Genomic DNA, 15,667 nt, shown 5'->3' with positions numbered 1-15,667 from the left:
AAGATTATGTGCCGTGGTTCTTGACCGTGGGAACACTTCCCCTGTGGGGGACGTGCCAAAAGCTGTGAGGTGCTAATGCACCTCACGTTTAAGCATTTTAGCAGTGTCATCATGGGCTCGATGTAGGCCACCCTAGAAAAATGTTAAAGAGAATGGGAGTCTGGGGAAAAGGATACCACAGCAATGTTTCCCTGGGCCCCTAAGGTACAGAAAACTGAAATGGTCTGATGATACCTGTCTGGAGGTAAAAAGGCTTCTTCCAAGGACAGGAATATCTTCAGCAGTACAGATCGTTCAGAGATAGCATTTCTGTCCCAAGAACTCTAAATGACTCAATTAAAATAGTAGGTAGCAGAAATGATGGCTACATAGTGGACTTGTTTTAGAGGGTAGTGCTGCTCCAGTTAAGATTGAAAGGTCTGTGCAAGTTTCCCTAATTTGATTAGGGAAATTTGAGGGCTGACTTAGATGGGGAAGCTATTACAGCTTCAAAGGCACTAAAACTGCCTCTGTGCTGATGGGTTTATGAAACATTGTTTCTCACTTCATTGCTGCTCCCACAAAGAATTATTAGATGAGGTTAGTGATAGATACCTAATAAAAAAATGTCTCTATGAAGCAGTTTATTTTACAGTGAGCTAGTTCCAAACTAGCAGACTGTCAAATCTTGAGATTCTCATGAGGATGTGCTGAAATGAACTGCAATTATATGAAGATGTCCATGTACTTTTTTTCCAGACTGAAAAAAATGTATTGTTGTTTTAGCCTGAGCTAACACAAAATTTAACATTTAATTAGCAAATAGACAGTGACAAGAGCAGCTTTTGCCCGTAGCAGGCATTGCAAAACAACTTAGAAAAAAAAAAATTCATTTGCACGGGACAAAAAGATGTAGCCCAAAATGAAATACAATGTGAAGGTAAGCACCAACCTGCTCTGGCACTGACTGTGCTCGTTGTTCAAGCCATTCCCACTGTCCCTTGCAGCAGTCCATGCAGCACCTAGAGAATTTTCTCTCTCGCAGGGGCATAAGGAACTCGTGCCTTTTGTGCACATTCCCTCTTACCTACTTGCTCGCTGCTATTGTTATCTGTCCGTACAGTCTGTGCTTTCAGTTTCCAAAATGTCAAGATAGCTCTCCTGCTGGACAGTCTAAGACTTCTTCAGCCTGCTACTTGAGATTTATTTGTAATGTTATAAAGAGAAACCTAGAAAGCTCACTATCAAGAGCTCTGAGACCTCCACGCAAGTGCTGTCACCAGCAGCAGTGGTGTTTTCCTTTTTCCCAAAAAGGGATCTGTATGTTTCTTGCCAGAAGGGGTAATACTTAAGGCAAGCAATTTGGATAAGGGCCTGAGGGTAAACTTGTTTGCTTTCACTGCATTCCTATTGGAGTGGTGAGCTTCTGTGAGCGTTGTCCCCAGGGGAGCACGCTGTGGTTTTCTAGCAGTCACAAGGACAAACAAATTATTCAGTGGCTGAGTGCATCAGCAATAAAAACTAAGACAAAAAGGCAGAACTTGAGAAAGAGCATTAGGACTGTGCCCTGTACTTGCGATTTATTCTGAGACACATTTATCATTGCAAGGGCAGCCTGAAATACGTTTCCAGTGTTTCTCAGTCTTCTTGTTGGGAGCAGGCAGGACAGGTTGCAAGATGCCTTGTGTCAGGGTTACTGTGAAGCAGGCTGATCTGATCAAGGGCTTTGAATGGCCTCTTTCTTTCAAAGGTCTTTTGTGTGTGCAAATTCAACACAGTTCATCCTGTACTAAAGCATTTTGTTCCACATGCGTGATTTAGGACTTCAAAGATATTCTGTTCTAGAGAACTTATTTCTGTTTGTGCAAAATGTCTTTTCTTCTGGAAGACATAGTCCTTTCCCATTTGCAGCTGCCCACACACCTTCGACAATAGCACATGCTGCCTGGTATTACAGAGGTGACAGCATTTCTCCATACAGCAGTAGGAATTCAATTTCTTTGTGAAGAGAAAACGAATGCAAAGCTTCAAGTCAGATTGCTTTGGGAAACACTTCTCCAGGTCCAATCATTTCACCATCTTTGCCTTTTAAGTAGGAAAAAAAAAAAAGGAAGAAAGAAGAAAAAAAATCTTTAATGTTTCAGCCAGGAACTCCTGCCTATGCTAGCTAGGTGCTAGCTAGGTCAGGAGCTTCACGTGACGTCCCAACCAAGAACAGGTACTTGCAGACCATGTCCAAGTAAGTTTTTTTTTTTTTTTTTTTCACAAAGGGGACTGTGCCAGAAACGCACATTCAGCAATTCAGCCTATCTGTTTTCTTTCGTGGTGTATTAGAGCGATGCTGATTCAGCTTTTGCCACGCAGAGGAACGTCGGGTTGTGAACCTGTGGCCCACAGACTGCGACGGGCAGCGCTGCAGCCAGAGGCTGGGGGTGTCTCCAGCGCGCGAGGCGGCGGGTGCCGCGGGCCGCAGGGAGCCCGCGCGCCGCCGCCTCACGCGCTCTGCGAGGTCCCTCCGCCCCCTCCTCCCCGGCCGACAAGGCCGGGCACCGGCTCTGTCGCCTCGCGCGAGGGCAGCGGAGGGGGGAGACGCCGAGTTTCTTCAGCAAACGCTCCTTCTTCTCGCAGGAAGGGCAGGCGGCGGCCGGGGCGGCCGTGACGGGATGGCGGCGCGGGCAGCGCGCTCCCTCCCCGCCGGCGCCCGCCGCCCTGTCAACGGCCGGTAACGGTCGTGGGGGGGAGGGGGAAGGGGGGACTGCGGTGCCCTAGCAACGGCGCGCGCCGCCCTCCCCCTCCTCGCGCTCGCGCGCCCGTCTCGCGGCGACCTTCCGGCTGCCGTGCGGGCGCGGAGGCGGGCCGGGGCAGCGCGGCGCGATCGGACAGGCAGCGTCCTCCTCCAATAGGCGCGCGAAGCGCCGGCGGAGCGCCCCGCCCCGGGAGCCTCGTCGCCCAACCGGCGCGTTGCTTGCGGGCCGGGAGGGCGGGACTTCCGCTGCCGGGGAGGCGGTTTTGTGTGTGTGTGTGGTGCGTGCGGGGTCCCGGCTTCCCGCAGGCGGCGGCGGCGGCTCTTCGGGGCGCCCGGCCCGCGCTGAGGGGCCCGGCGCGGCGCGGCGCGGTGCGGTGCGGTGCGGCGGGGGGCGGCCCGGCCCGGCCCGGCCCGGCCCGGCCCTCCTGGCGGCGCCACTGCTTCCGCGGGGGCTGAGGGGGGTCCCCCCGCGAGGGGGCCCCTGAGGGAGCGGGGGGCCCCCGCGGGGGCGGCGGGGTCCCCCCGCGGGCGCGGAGAGCCCCGGCGGCGGGGGGCGGCTCTGCCCGCCGGTTCCCGGCTCCCCGGGCGGGGCGCGGGGCGGGCAGGTGGGCGATGAATGGTTTCAGCACCGAGGAGGACAGCCGGGATGGGCCTCCCGCCGCCCCCTTCTACGGCCAGAGCTGCTGCCTCATCGACGACGGGGACCGCTGCGTGCGCCCCGCCGGCAACGCGTCCTTCAGCAAGCGGATCCAGAAGAGCATCTCGCAGAAGAAGCTGAAGCTGGACATCGACAAAAGTGTGAGTCCGGGCCCCGCCGAGAGCCCCCGCGCCGGCGGGCGGCGCGCCCGCCGCCGCACTGCAGCTCCCGCGGGCGCGGGGCCGGCCGCCGCCGCCCCCCAGGAGCCCTCTCCCGCCCCCGCGGGGGCTCCCGCTGCCCCCGGTGCGGCGCGGCGCGGCTCTGTGTTGCCGGCTGAGTTCCCCTGCACCGTGGCTGGGTTTTTTTTTTTTTTTTCCCATCCCGCGTTGCTGCGGTAGGATTAGAGGCAAACACGCCGTGGTAAAGATACGGTGCTTCCTGATGGCGCCCGTCGTAACGTGAGCCTTGGTGAGGCAGGTCGAGAAAAACGGGGTTGAGAAGGAAGCTTTCCTACCGAGGGCAGCAGGTTGTGTGCAGGGTGAGCAAAGGAGCGACTTGTCCTCGCTTCGGAGGCGCTAGCGCTGGTTTTAGTTTTCGAATTGAAAAATGCAGGTGCTGCTTGGTGAAATAATATATGTGGGTTACTGCTCTTTTGGCGAGATGTGACCAACTCCTTTAGTTAGGAAGATTGCATGTTCTGGTGAAGCAGATTATTTAAAAACTGTCGCAACTGAATGTGAGGTGTACTACTTCTTAAATACAGCAGCTGCATATTTGCTCTGTGGTTGGCACTAAACAGCCCTATTTGCTGCTGACCCCTTAATGATATTGAATGACAGCTGTCAGCTCCAGATAGAAACAGGCTGTTTGCTGAGTAGAGGATAGGTAGAGCGGAGCAGCCTGTCAGGTTTACAGAAGGAATTCCTTAAAAGCAACTCTGTTAACATAAGTCTGCTCTGTAAGCGGTTCTTACCTGGTCTTTAAAAGTTAAAACAACTGAAAACAGAAAGGTGAGGTTTTGAGTTGGACTGTTTCACAGTTTCTCTAGGTAGTTAGGTCGCTTTTATGTGGCCAAAACATAAAATATCGTGTGAGGAGAGATTAAATTTGAAATATAAACTTATTTTTAAAGAAGTTAAGTTTTTCTCCTGGTCTGAGTCCTCAGCAGGTTTTTGTAGTAGTACAGTCATTCTTTTCATTGTAGAAAAAATGATTTGTTACCAGAGGAAAGGCCTTAGGAATAAAAAGAGGAAATCAGGCTAATGAAATGAACATGAAGGGAAAGTATGAAGCTGTCTATGTAAAGTGATTCCAAATGTAGGATGCATTTGTTGTCTGAAGACATTTGTGCCTTATGGTGTCAGTTAATTTTGCGGTCCATTTTTGTATATATGCACTAATCCTTGTGAAATAATCTCTGTTTAAAATGATTTTCCATAACAGCATAAGCTACAGGAATGAGACATTTTTCCTTTTAGTTTGTTTGCTGTAACTGAGGTTTTTTTATTCTGACTTGACTTTGAAACAACTTGCATTATTAATCTCATGTACTGTTCTAATAAGAAAGTTCACGAGCACTGGAAAGAATAATATTTCTCTTAACCACCTCGTAGTAACTCCTGAAGCGAATATACTTCCTGCAGACAATTACTTTTTTTTTTTCCCCCTCTCTTGACATGTGATCACAGCTATAAAAAAGAAATTATCAGCAGAGATTCAGTTTCAGCTGGAGTTCTTGAGTACTTCACTTCCCATGTCTTTAGTGCTTGTAATGTAAATTATCTTTAATTCAAGAGTATGATATGAGGCCCAGGGTTTAAGAATAGAATTTCCTTAATGTCGGTCATGAGGTAGGAAGCGTGCCTTCTGTAGCACTGGTGTCTAAGTGGCTGTTTGGGATGCTGGTTTTACAGTACCTGTTTTGATTGTTTTTTTTCACCACTTTTGATTCTTAGGTGAGGCATCTATATATTTGCGATTTCCACAAGAATTTCATTCAAAGTGTCCGAAACAAAAGAAAGAGGAAGACAAGCGATGATGGAGGTGACTCTCCTGAGCATGAAACGGATGTTCCAGAGGTTAGTAGGGGTCTGAAGTGGGTGTAGGATGCTTTACCAATTTTGAGCATGTTGCCGTTTCACTTCTATGTTTTCAGATGCATGAAAATTTCCAAATTTTAAATTTTTAGCTTAACTGAAACTGCTGTGGTTTTAAACTCAGTTTTCAGGAAGATTTTACTTGATATGTAATATTCCAGTTTTTATCCTCATCCCTGGATGAGTTCTTTGTCCGTATAAAGCTTTCTATGAAAAGAGGTACGATAATGTAACTGTACAGCTTCATGTACGTAGAGCTTCCGAACAGTGAGGTGTTAAAATAGGGTTTGGTGATAATCCTCTTTTAAAGGTTAAAATGAAATATTTTTAGCGATAACTGGGGCCCCAAATGGTTTTTTGTTATCTAGCATACATCATTTTGTAAATGATGTACCAGAGAGTCCGGTTGGTCCAGTCACTTTATGCTTGGGTAGATGGTATCCAGAGATACTAAGCTTCTCCAGACCTTTGCATACAGTATTTTGGTACTATTTAAAACTACCTTCAAATCACAGACCATATTCCTAACATCTTTTTATTTTGACGAAAATAAATCTATTGTTACAAAGCACTACAGTAATCTCTTTTCTGTGCTATTGTTCACAGTGTTTGCTCTGATGATGTTTCTGGTACTGTTGACATTGCAGAAAGTTGTGCAAAGGTGATGTTTGCAGAGGAGCCCGGCTCCAGCCGCATCGGCAGAGCCCCCTGCTGGAGGTGCCACGGAGGCTGGCACAAGGCATTTTTCTTTTGAAAAAGCTAGAACTGTTTTGTAGGCAAAGCTATATCTGTGTTGGAGGTGCTGAATGTGTCACTCTGTTGTAGTTGTTCGTGCTCTTGTTCCATGGAGTTTTCTGTCAAAACTTTCTAATACAGGCTTTACCATAGTTACCAGAATGATTGCTGAAGAGCCAACTGGCATCTAAAAGCTTTAGTGCTGTAGAGCATGCGGGCTGTTTGATAGTTGAAAACTGAGGATGCACATCACGTAACTCGACAGGGAGCTCTGCAGTGTATCAGTCATAATGTCGCGTTCTTCTTGGTTTTCAACAGAGTGTCCTTTTGTTTTTGAAGCATGGTATTGCCCATGTGATCTTCATCTTCCTTCCTGTAACCTCCCCCTGCTTTTAAGTGGTGCACTTCCCATTGAAATATTTGAATTTCATTTATTCTCTGTCCTTGTGTTCTGTTTTATGTTCCAAGCCATTTGTTCAGGGCCTGCTAAATTGATAACTCACGTGTGAGCTTTTTAAACCTTGTGGGAGCAAAAGGTTCCCCTTTGTTCAGAGGTTGCAGAGGTGTAATTGAGAGCAGAAATTGGCCAGCAGTTCTGTTGACAGCATGTGAACCAGAACAAAATTTTGTATTTCCCTGAGGCTATTTTGGTCCTTCAGCCTTAACAAGTACAAAATATACTTAGATTTGTCACTAAGGCAAGCCAATGCGGCTCTGAGTGTGGGCAAGAAACAGTTCTCTTGAGGAAGAAAGTTATATTTAGATAACTCTGCATTTCTGCTTAATAGAAGCTAAAGGTGGTGCTCATCCCCCTTCTCTGCATCACATCCAGGTTGACTTGTTCCAGCTCCAAGTGAATACGCTACGACGTTACAAGAGACACTATAAATTGCAGACTAGGCCTGGACTCAACAAGGCTCAACTAGCAGAAGTAAGTGATGACAGAAGCTGTGTTATCTCTGTTATTAAAAAAGCTGTTCTTTTTCCTCTGCTCAAATGCCATTTTCTTGGGCTCTAGTAACTTTAGTGACTCTCTCACTAGTTTGTGCTATGTGCTCTGCAGCAAGTTTCAGGGCGTGGCGTCAACAGAAGGCTGTATGCTTTCTTTCACCTAAGGCAATCATGGAAATCTTGAAGCTGCCTCTTGAAAGCATGTCTTAATAACTTGCTTTTCTCTGCTTCCTTTCCCTCCTTGTTTGTAGTCACAGTCAATTATAGTCACTTTCAGGAAACAGATCATAGTTTCTAGTGGCCTGGGTATTAGTCTCACTGAAACTCAAACTTACGTGCTAATAATCACTTTCAGTGTTTCTATTAGTTTTTCTTCCCTCACAGACTCTTGAACTTGTTGGAATTGTTAATTATTAAAGGCAAATCACTGACCGTGATTTCAGATTCCGTATTCCCCTCCCTTGTCCTGGCATTTTATAATTTTCTATTAAGTCAATAAAAGACTCTTTCCTTGGGGCCTCTACTGGTTCTTTCACACCGCATGGGATACTTGTTAAGAGCGTAACTCTGTTACTGGGGCTAGTTGTGCTTGGTGTGCATCTTGAGGTGGGCATCTGCTCTGTTCTTTCTCCTGACTTGATCTGAAGGCGTTCCCTGGAAAAAGTCACCTCTAAACTTGGAGGAACTGTACCAGTTACTGAATGGTAATGAATTTTGTTTTGGTTTGGTTTTGGTTTTTTGTTTTGTTTTGTTTTTAAGTAGATCTTTCACAACTGTCTGCACCAAGATTGAACTGTTTTGCCTTAAAAAACCTAAAACAAACAGACCAAAAATGCCAGCAAAACACTTTCTTGCTCCCTTTCAAAGTAGACTAGGGAATTAATGTACAGAATGTGTAGGGTAGTGCATGGAAAAATAAGGTGAATGAAGCAGGGTGGGTGTATGTCTTCATTAGCTGATCTGATTTGTCATGTTTTAACTAAACAGTTCATAGTCTCTGTTACCTCCTGCCATGAAGGACCACATACTTAGGCAATTTTCCGTGCATCTGCCTAGGAGAGAGGGAAAAAGAAAAAACCTGCTATGCAAGCAGAAAGAGACCTTAAGGGGAGCCTAACTTAAAGTTGTCACACACTTCCCAGATTTCCTGTGAAGTCTGAGCAGCTGTGACCCTACGCTGGATCCTCGTCCAGCTCCCATGCTTGAATCACTGCTGCCTGAGGCTCTTAGACACCTGCTGCTAACCCACCGTAAGGAAAACTCAAACTTCCATAAATCTTCTTGGAGTGACTCATTGCTCAGCCTGCATCAAAATCCAGTTCTGGAGCTGTGTTGGGTACCAAAAAAGTGTTTCCTCCATACGAGAAGCAAATCTCCTCACCAGCTTCAAGATGTTTCTTACATTCCTTTTTCCAAGAATGAAACAGCTAACGTTTCAGGGTTTGAAACCTGAACCTTGTCTCTCCCCTTGCAAATACCCTGTTCCTTTCAGTGAAAGCTTAACTAGTGCATTTACCTTTGTCCAAAGATTCTCGTTAGCTTCGCTGTTGATTCTAAATCTTTGCCGTATCTGGTTCACACAGAAGAGTGTTCCGATAACTCTGACATTCTCATTTGAAATACTGAGATAGAGGGAAAACTTGCTCTCCACATAATCTCGGCGTGAATGCCACTTAGGAGAGGCTATGCTGCTTTGGCAGGAGGACATTCTGGCTTCCAAATTCTGCTTGTAGGTTGGCTGCAAATACTGCTGACATAGCAAGACTATGTTCTCTTCATATGCCCGTTCCAGCTGTAAAGAGAGAGGTAAATGAGGACTGACAGTTTTGAATTGGTGCATGTTTGCCTAAAAGTTTATTAGGCTCAGTGGCCATGAAATCGGTTTTGGGAAGCGCAAAGAACCCCCAGTTAGGATTATTTCTACTTTTTAATTTCAGAATTTCTGTCTCTTTACATGTTGTCCTTCTAGACCGTCAGCCGTCACTTCAGGAATATTCCTGTGAATGAGAAAGAGACACTTGCTTATTTCATCTATATGGTGAAGAACAACAAGAGCAGGCTGGATCAGAAATCAGAAGGTAGCAAGCAACTAGAATGAAGATTAACAGAACTTGGAATAAGAGAGACCTTGAAGGAACAGATGGTATTGTGTGGTTTTAGGTATATAAAAACTGTTGAAGTATATTGTAAATTTTTTTAAATGCAGTAAGTCTGAATGACAGAAAATATAGACGTTCTTATCAGGAATATATGAAAACATGCACCTAGCATGTTTCTGAAGACTTTTTTTTCCCCTCATTTCAAAGTCACATTGGAATAAAGAAATGAGGATAATGGGGAAACAAAGTACATGTGTAGGACTGTGGAGTCTGTCACCTCGGTGTTTTAAACCATTTCTGGAAATCTGCATCTCAGTGCAATTTAGATCACAAATGGAATTCATTCACTGAATTCAGACTGCATCACAAAACCACCATGCAATTTACCTTGGCACAGGACTGGAATAGCAGCAGAGATAAAATTTGTAATCAAGGTGCATGGGTCAGAAGTTTATCTGAAGCTTGCTCCCCACCTCCCCACCTACACATGATCTGTCTCGCCTTGAGCCAATGCTTCAAGTCCCAAACTTCTACAAATGCTTCAGCTCACCAAATCTGCTCCAGTGAATGTTACTTGACCGGTCTGAAATTGATTTTTTTTCCCCCCTCCTTCCCTCCCTCCGCAACGTGGAAGCCAAACAACTCATTGAAATCATTTTTTTTCCTAATTTCTTTTATTTAAGAACTTGCTACTTAATTGTCTAAGCATTTGAGAACTTCTGTGTTTCCTCAGAATGTGGTATTAAGGCAAATGTAGCTTTATTTGCTGGGTTTGATCATGTTGATAGAAATGCTTATTTAACTCACTCAATTATGTGCGTTTCCCTCATATGCAAGGCTCAGCAATGATAGGTGGAACAGCAGGTTAAGACATCTGCCTTTTAATCTCTGCGTCAGATCAGGTATCAGTCACAAGTGATGTGACTTTTATATTGAAGTTAGACTTTAGCAGATGTCACAAAACTGCTGTGTAGATTAGTGCGCTCGGCAGTCTCCATTTAGCATAAAGCAGATTTATGCTACTGGGTGTAGCACCGTAACCAGAGTAGTGAACTAACTGGAGCATGTTGCATTTCATTGGTCTTTGCAAGTGGACAAAAAGTACTGAAGCACTCATCTCTTGTGAGCATTACATGTGCTTTCATAAGAATTCTGTGAAACAGAGGGTGGCATGCTGGTGCTCTTTAACTGGGCGCTGTAGGAGAAAATCACTCTGATTTTGTTATCTAAAGCCAAGGTGTCCTTACAAATACACAATGGTTATTTTGGCAAAAGAAGCTTACGGAAGTGTTGATTGTGAATGACTGTTCTCCAGTGACCTCAAATTTTATTCAAGGGGATCTTGCGATTTTTAAAGCACCACTCTGTTTCCTTGCTGTCCTAACCATTGTCTCCATTCTGTTACGAGATGCCAAGACTCCTCTTAGAGTGTATTCTCAACAAGCCTTAAGCAATGAACTGAACAGTGGAAAACCTTGGCTAGCATTTTGTCCATAGCACGTTCTAATATTCCAAAACTGGATGAAGCTTTGAAGAACTAAACTCGCAGGTCAAAATCCCAATTCAGTACTGCATTACATGTTTTGTAAGGCATGAAGGGTTCACCCACTGAAACTCTTGTTGAAGCTCTCCTAGATCTCTTTACCAATCAAGTCACAATTTAAAGCAAGCTGTTTGCATCAGCTTTGAAATGTTTGCTAATATTCCAAATACACGTGCAACAGACTTCAACATTTTTAAGTCCTGTGTCATACGCAGAAATATTCTGTTATGGTACGTGTCCCATTTGTGAAGTTTTGAGGAGTGTGATCGTTTCAGCATTTCCTCATTCGACCCAGTGTGGATTTTAACAACATCAGACAGAAGAGGGGAGACTCAAGCTCAAGGAATGAGGAGAGAATATCTTGTGCCAGTATTTCATGAATGTTTAAAAATTTCCTGATTACGCTGATCCTTTCCTTATTGAAAGGATGGAGTAATTCCCACATTAGTCAACATGATCTGGCTTCTCTCATTCAGGACAGATGGTTAAGATGGTATGTTCTCTGAATGCATGTTAATCTTGAAAGCGTTCATGTACTTGGAGGATATTAGCAAGAGAAAATGAGCTTCTGAGTTGAGAGGGTATCGCCTCATCGTAACTTCTAGACCAAAATTGTAAAAATGCAGTTTGTTTGGGGGATTTCTTTTTCTGCTGTGGGCTTTTTTATTTCTAAGAGTAAATGAATCTGTTGCGGTGTTTTAGCAGCCAGCAGCAAAATGATTTTTTTTTCACACAAATATGGTGGCAGGTTCCATCTGTTCAGGTGTATTCACTGGTATGCTTTTGTGTGGAGGGGGGTATCCAGGAAACTTTTTTTTTTCTCTCTCCTCTGAAAATGGTCAATTGATGTAAAATGTCATTGTTGTTGGTTTCACTCTTAAAGCAATTATACTTTTTGAAAAAAAAAAAAGTTAGTGAAGTGGGATGATGAAAAGATGTTTACCAGCCATTAGCAGTCGTTTATAAGGTGGTAAGCTTGGAGGCAAGACACCAAAGAAACAGAAGAATCTTTGGCTGTCAGACCTCATGGCCTTGTAAACCCTTGCAAATGCCTTATTATCTTGTTCGCAACTCAGCTAGAGCAAAAAGCCTTTAGCAAAAGAAAGCCGATGTCTTGTTGGAAGGGTTAGCCACTTTGTGGCTGCCATGCTATAAACTGCAATCACACGTCAATTCAGTAGCAATATCCATGTTCAGGGTGCCTGTGATTCTTGAAAAGCATTTAGTGTCTAATAACCAGAAAACGCAACAATGCAATTGTCATTCTGTGTAATACCATTCTGTGTTTTTGATTCCTTATGCTGCATGCCAATTAAAAATACTTTCCAACTTTTTTTTTTCTAAGAAAAGAAAAAAAGAAATTCAAGTAAATGTGTTTGAACCTCACACATGTGAAGCCATGAGGTAGGATATTTTGTCAGCACTTTTAGATGGGACTGGTTGGAAAAGGAAGACGCAAATTGCTTTGGCTGGCATGATGAGACTTTTTTTTTCCTTTTGCATTTTGTTTTTCACAAATGGGCCTTAAATTCTATCTAGCTTTGAACCATGGAGCACAAGCCTTGGGGGCAGGGAGGACGACCACATGTCACCTTCTACCTATACTACTGGACGCTTATTTCTTACAAGCCTGCATAGGTGACATTCACCCTGGGGCAGAGGAATCTTCTTTAAAGCCCTCCAGCCATTACATAGCCTATTTCAATTACATAGCCTAATTCAATTCTCATTGAAGAGCTGCATTAACTTCATTAGACTTTTGATCAGAGCCGAAGCCATTAGTATAAAATACAAATAATGTGGAAACTGAGCCTCTTCCAGGCTCAGTTTTATCCTGTATGCTGACCCTTTGCTCATCTTAAGGGAAGAAGAAATAATTATTGCTGGTAATTATTGGCTTGAGCTCAACTCAAGGGAGTTTGAAGTGCATGAAGACTTGAGCTGGTAGCAATTTGATGGCTGAAAAGTGCAAATATATCCAAGGAGACTCTGTTTGCATGCAGTTTTCATAAATCTCTGCATCTCAAGGAATATTGTATATCAACTTGAAGTAAACAATTGCATTAAAAGATAATGTTTCTTTTGCCAGGCACTTTGGATGTTTGGACTGAGAAAAGGAGAGCAGGCAGGTTTGTACCACTTGCCCCCAATACTATGGTGTCCGATTTGTCTTAGAAACGTGGCTGTAAACCATTAGGTACCCTGGTGTGCAAGACTTAACCAAAATACATGAAGTCTTCATTAAAAGTTAGTCCTGAGTGCAGACCGGTTTCAGAGGCTTTGAAATCAAGAGCCGAAATAAGGCACAGTAAGAGTGTGTTTCAAGCAGGTCATGATAGCAAAGAGAAGATGAAACAGAACACAGTCCCTGGAGAGACTGAATGAAACGCTTCCGCTGTTAGCAGCGTGGGGGAAGATTTGTTCTGTGTTAACTTTTGCAATGGGTCTTTAATGAGAGAAGAAGGGGGAAGCTGTGCACTTTATGTCTTTTGGTTGAGCCAAATGTGAATACCAATGGGAGATCTTCAGCAGTAACTGCAGTTGGAGGGGGAAGGAATGGTCTGCTGCAGGACTGTGTATTTAAATTGGCGGACCGTTTTACTTCCCTGGAGCACTAGCGTCACTTTGCCTCTACAGTTTAAAAAAGTGGGTAAGATGAGGTAGCCTCCTTTACACAAGGAGTCCTTGTCTTGCCCAGAGCGTTGACTGAAGAGTCCCAAAGGTGAAAGAATGTTGTTGATGCCTCACTTCTCTTGACACTGATGCCCTTTAGCCGTCCCTAGCTTTCCAAGTTAGGGAGTTTTTGTTTTCCACTTTCAAAGTGCAAATTAACTGTTGAGATGTAAGATACTCCTTGCACTTTTCGCAGCTAACCCTGGTCTCGCCTTTCTGACTTGCCTGTTTGGAATGAATTAAATAGTTGAAGAAAGTGTGGGGAGATTGGGGGGGCTCCTGCCTTAAATCTGAACTTCCCTTGCAAGCAACTCTGCAGGCCATCCTGTATATCAGCAGGTAGCTGAGCCCCAACGGGGCAAGGTTTACTCCCGTCCTAGCCACAGCTCTCCACGGTTAGAGTACAGGAGAGGTGAATAGTAGATAACTTGCAGAATGGCTTGGAGTGTTTTAACAGGCTTACTGGGAGAGAAAAACTGTGTTCCCTCTTCTGTTTCTGGCCTCCATGCGTTGTGCTGATCTTATGCCAAATGTTTTGGACACCTTGTATTTTTAACTGTGTAATATAGCTGTGTATTGTTAAAGTAACTTAGTAACTTATAGCAAAACTGTAGAACTCATTTCTCTGAGGTGTAGGAAATGTCCTGCTTCCACTGTGTATGAGACTTAAACTCTGTACTGTCTGTAAAAGATGAAAATGCCGAATTTCACTTTAATAAATGATCTATCTAGCAATAAGGTCTACGTTCCCTTCTGTGTTTGCCTTTTCGGCATTTAGAATATTTGACTCCTGATCCGGTGGAGTTGTGCTTTGCATGGTTGTGTTGTGCCAGGCTTTTCTGATTCGCTCTCCTTTCTCCTTGCCTCCCTGGGCTGAGAATGTTGCAGACATGGAGGGGAGAACGGCCCTTGCTGGCTAGGGAACGTCAAGCCTGAAGTAGCAAAGTGAAGTGATAGGATATTTTATGACAAAGCTGTGTGGGTGGCATAGACACAAATCATGGAGTCTTTCGAATACAACCAAAAGACTTCACAAGCGAGATGGAATCAGCTGGAAAGCCTTGTTACCTTGTATTCTGGAGAACGCTGAGCTTTTCTATGTTTTTTTTTTTTCCTCACCTATCATGAACTGTCAGTCAAGTGCAACAGCTCATCTGTTTCCTAATGAGTCTCCTTTATGTCTAGATCAAGCCTGTGCTTCTGCTTCCTTCGAAATTACACTCTTGGCCTTCTTCCACACATGACTTCAGCTGATGAGTTGGGTACTGCTCCAGAGCATTGCTGACAGGTAGCAACCCAGTGTTAAATCAGTTGAGCTGAGAGAGTCATTGATGTTCCCTTCTTTTCCTATGAGGTGCTTTATTTTGTTTAGTTTAATTTTTTTCCCATCCTGCTTTTTTTCCTGACCATCATATTTATAGGCAAAGGCTTTTTTGCTGTAGTGAGACAGTGATGCCAGAAGTTGGGCTTGAATACTTTGTTCTCCTGAACCGTGACATGGAATTTCCCAAGGCTGTGCTGGAATTATCTGAGGTATGTTTAGACTTCATTTTTAGGTAGGAAAGAGGCTGTAGTGTAGCTTTTCAGACTGCTGGGCTCTCATTAGAATGCTGAGAGACTGATACTCAAAATACATGACCTGAATGTATCATCACCAAATAAATTGCACTGTTGATATGCAGTAAAGATTTACATATATATATTTCTCACCTAAACAATCCCACAGCAATTACTCTCTCCTTATTCCTTGGTGCCATCTTATGGCAAACTGACCTGTCTGCTCATCAATTTTGAATTAATGGCGAGGGCTAAAACGTGCTCTGGAAGAAGGATGGCAGCTTGTGTTGCTGTAGTTCCTATTTGCTATGTGGCAGCTTCTAGCCATGCAGAACTTGTCTGTTTATACTGCCAGCCATGCCTGCACTTGCAGGAAATGCTTGGTCCCCCTTGTCCTACATCCCTGGGTAATAGCTTTCAATAGTGAGGGTGAGGGAGCAGGCATAGGAAGGGAAGGGACCTTGGGAAACTGGAGTAAATTGTGCAGATGCTTTACTCTGTTGTGGGAAGCGATCGGTGACTGGTATTTATGTGCGAGTCTAATGTTCCCTTAGCTAAAAGAGAGACCTGGATGTATTGGAGAGCTGGGAGAGACTGAACTGGCACTTCAGGAACAAATTCCAATGTCCGCAGTGCCTTGATTTGTGGACG

General features: G+C 44.5%; 1 protein-coding gene across 1 annotated transcript; it reads left to right on the top strand.

The window, feature by feature from the left end:
• Positions 1–3,253: 3,253 nt before the first annotated feature.
• On the top strand, positions 3,254–13,718 carry SAP30L (SAP30 like). Its single transcript, XM_068959654.1, has 4 exons — positions 3,254–3,523; positions 5,318–5,440; positions 7,026–7,124; positions 9,114–13,718. The coding sequence occupies exons 1-4, from the start codon at positions 3,338–3,340 to the stop codon at positions 9,240–9,242; spliced, it is 537 nt and encodes a 178-aa protein (XP_068815755.1). The 5' UTR covers positions 3,254–3,337; the 3' UTR covers positions 9,243–13,718.
• Positions 13,719–15,667: the final 1,949 nt, after the last annotated feature.

Source organism: Struthio camelus, chromosome 13 (assembly GCF_040807025.1).
Source record: "Struthio camelus isolate bStrCam1 chromosome 13, bStrCam1.hap1, whole genome shotgun sequence".
Lineage (NCBI taxonomy): Eukaryota > Metazoa > Chordata > Aves > Struthioniformes > Struthionidae > Struthio > Struthio camelus.
This window is presented reverse-complemented; position numbering and strand designations above follow the sequence as displayed.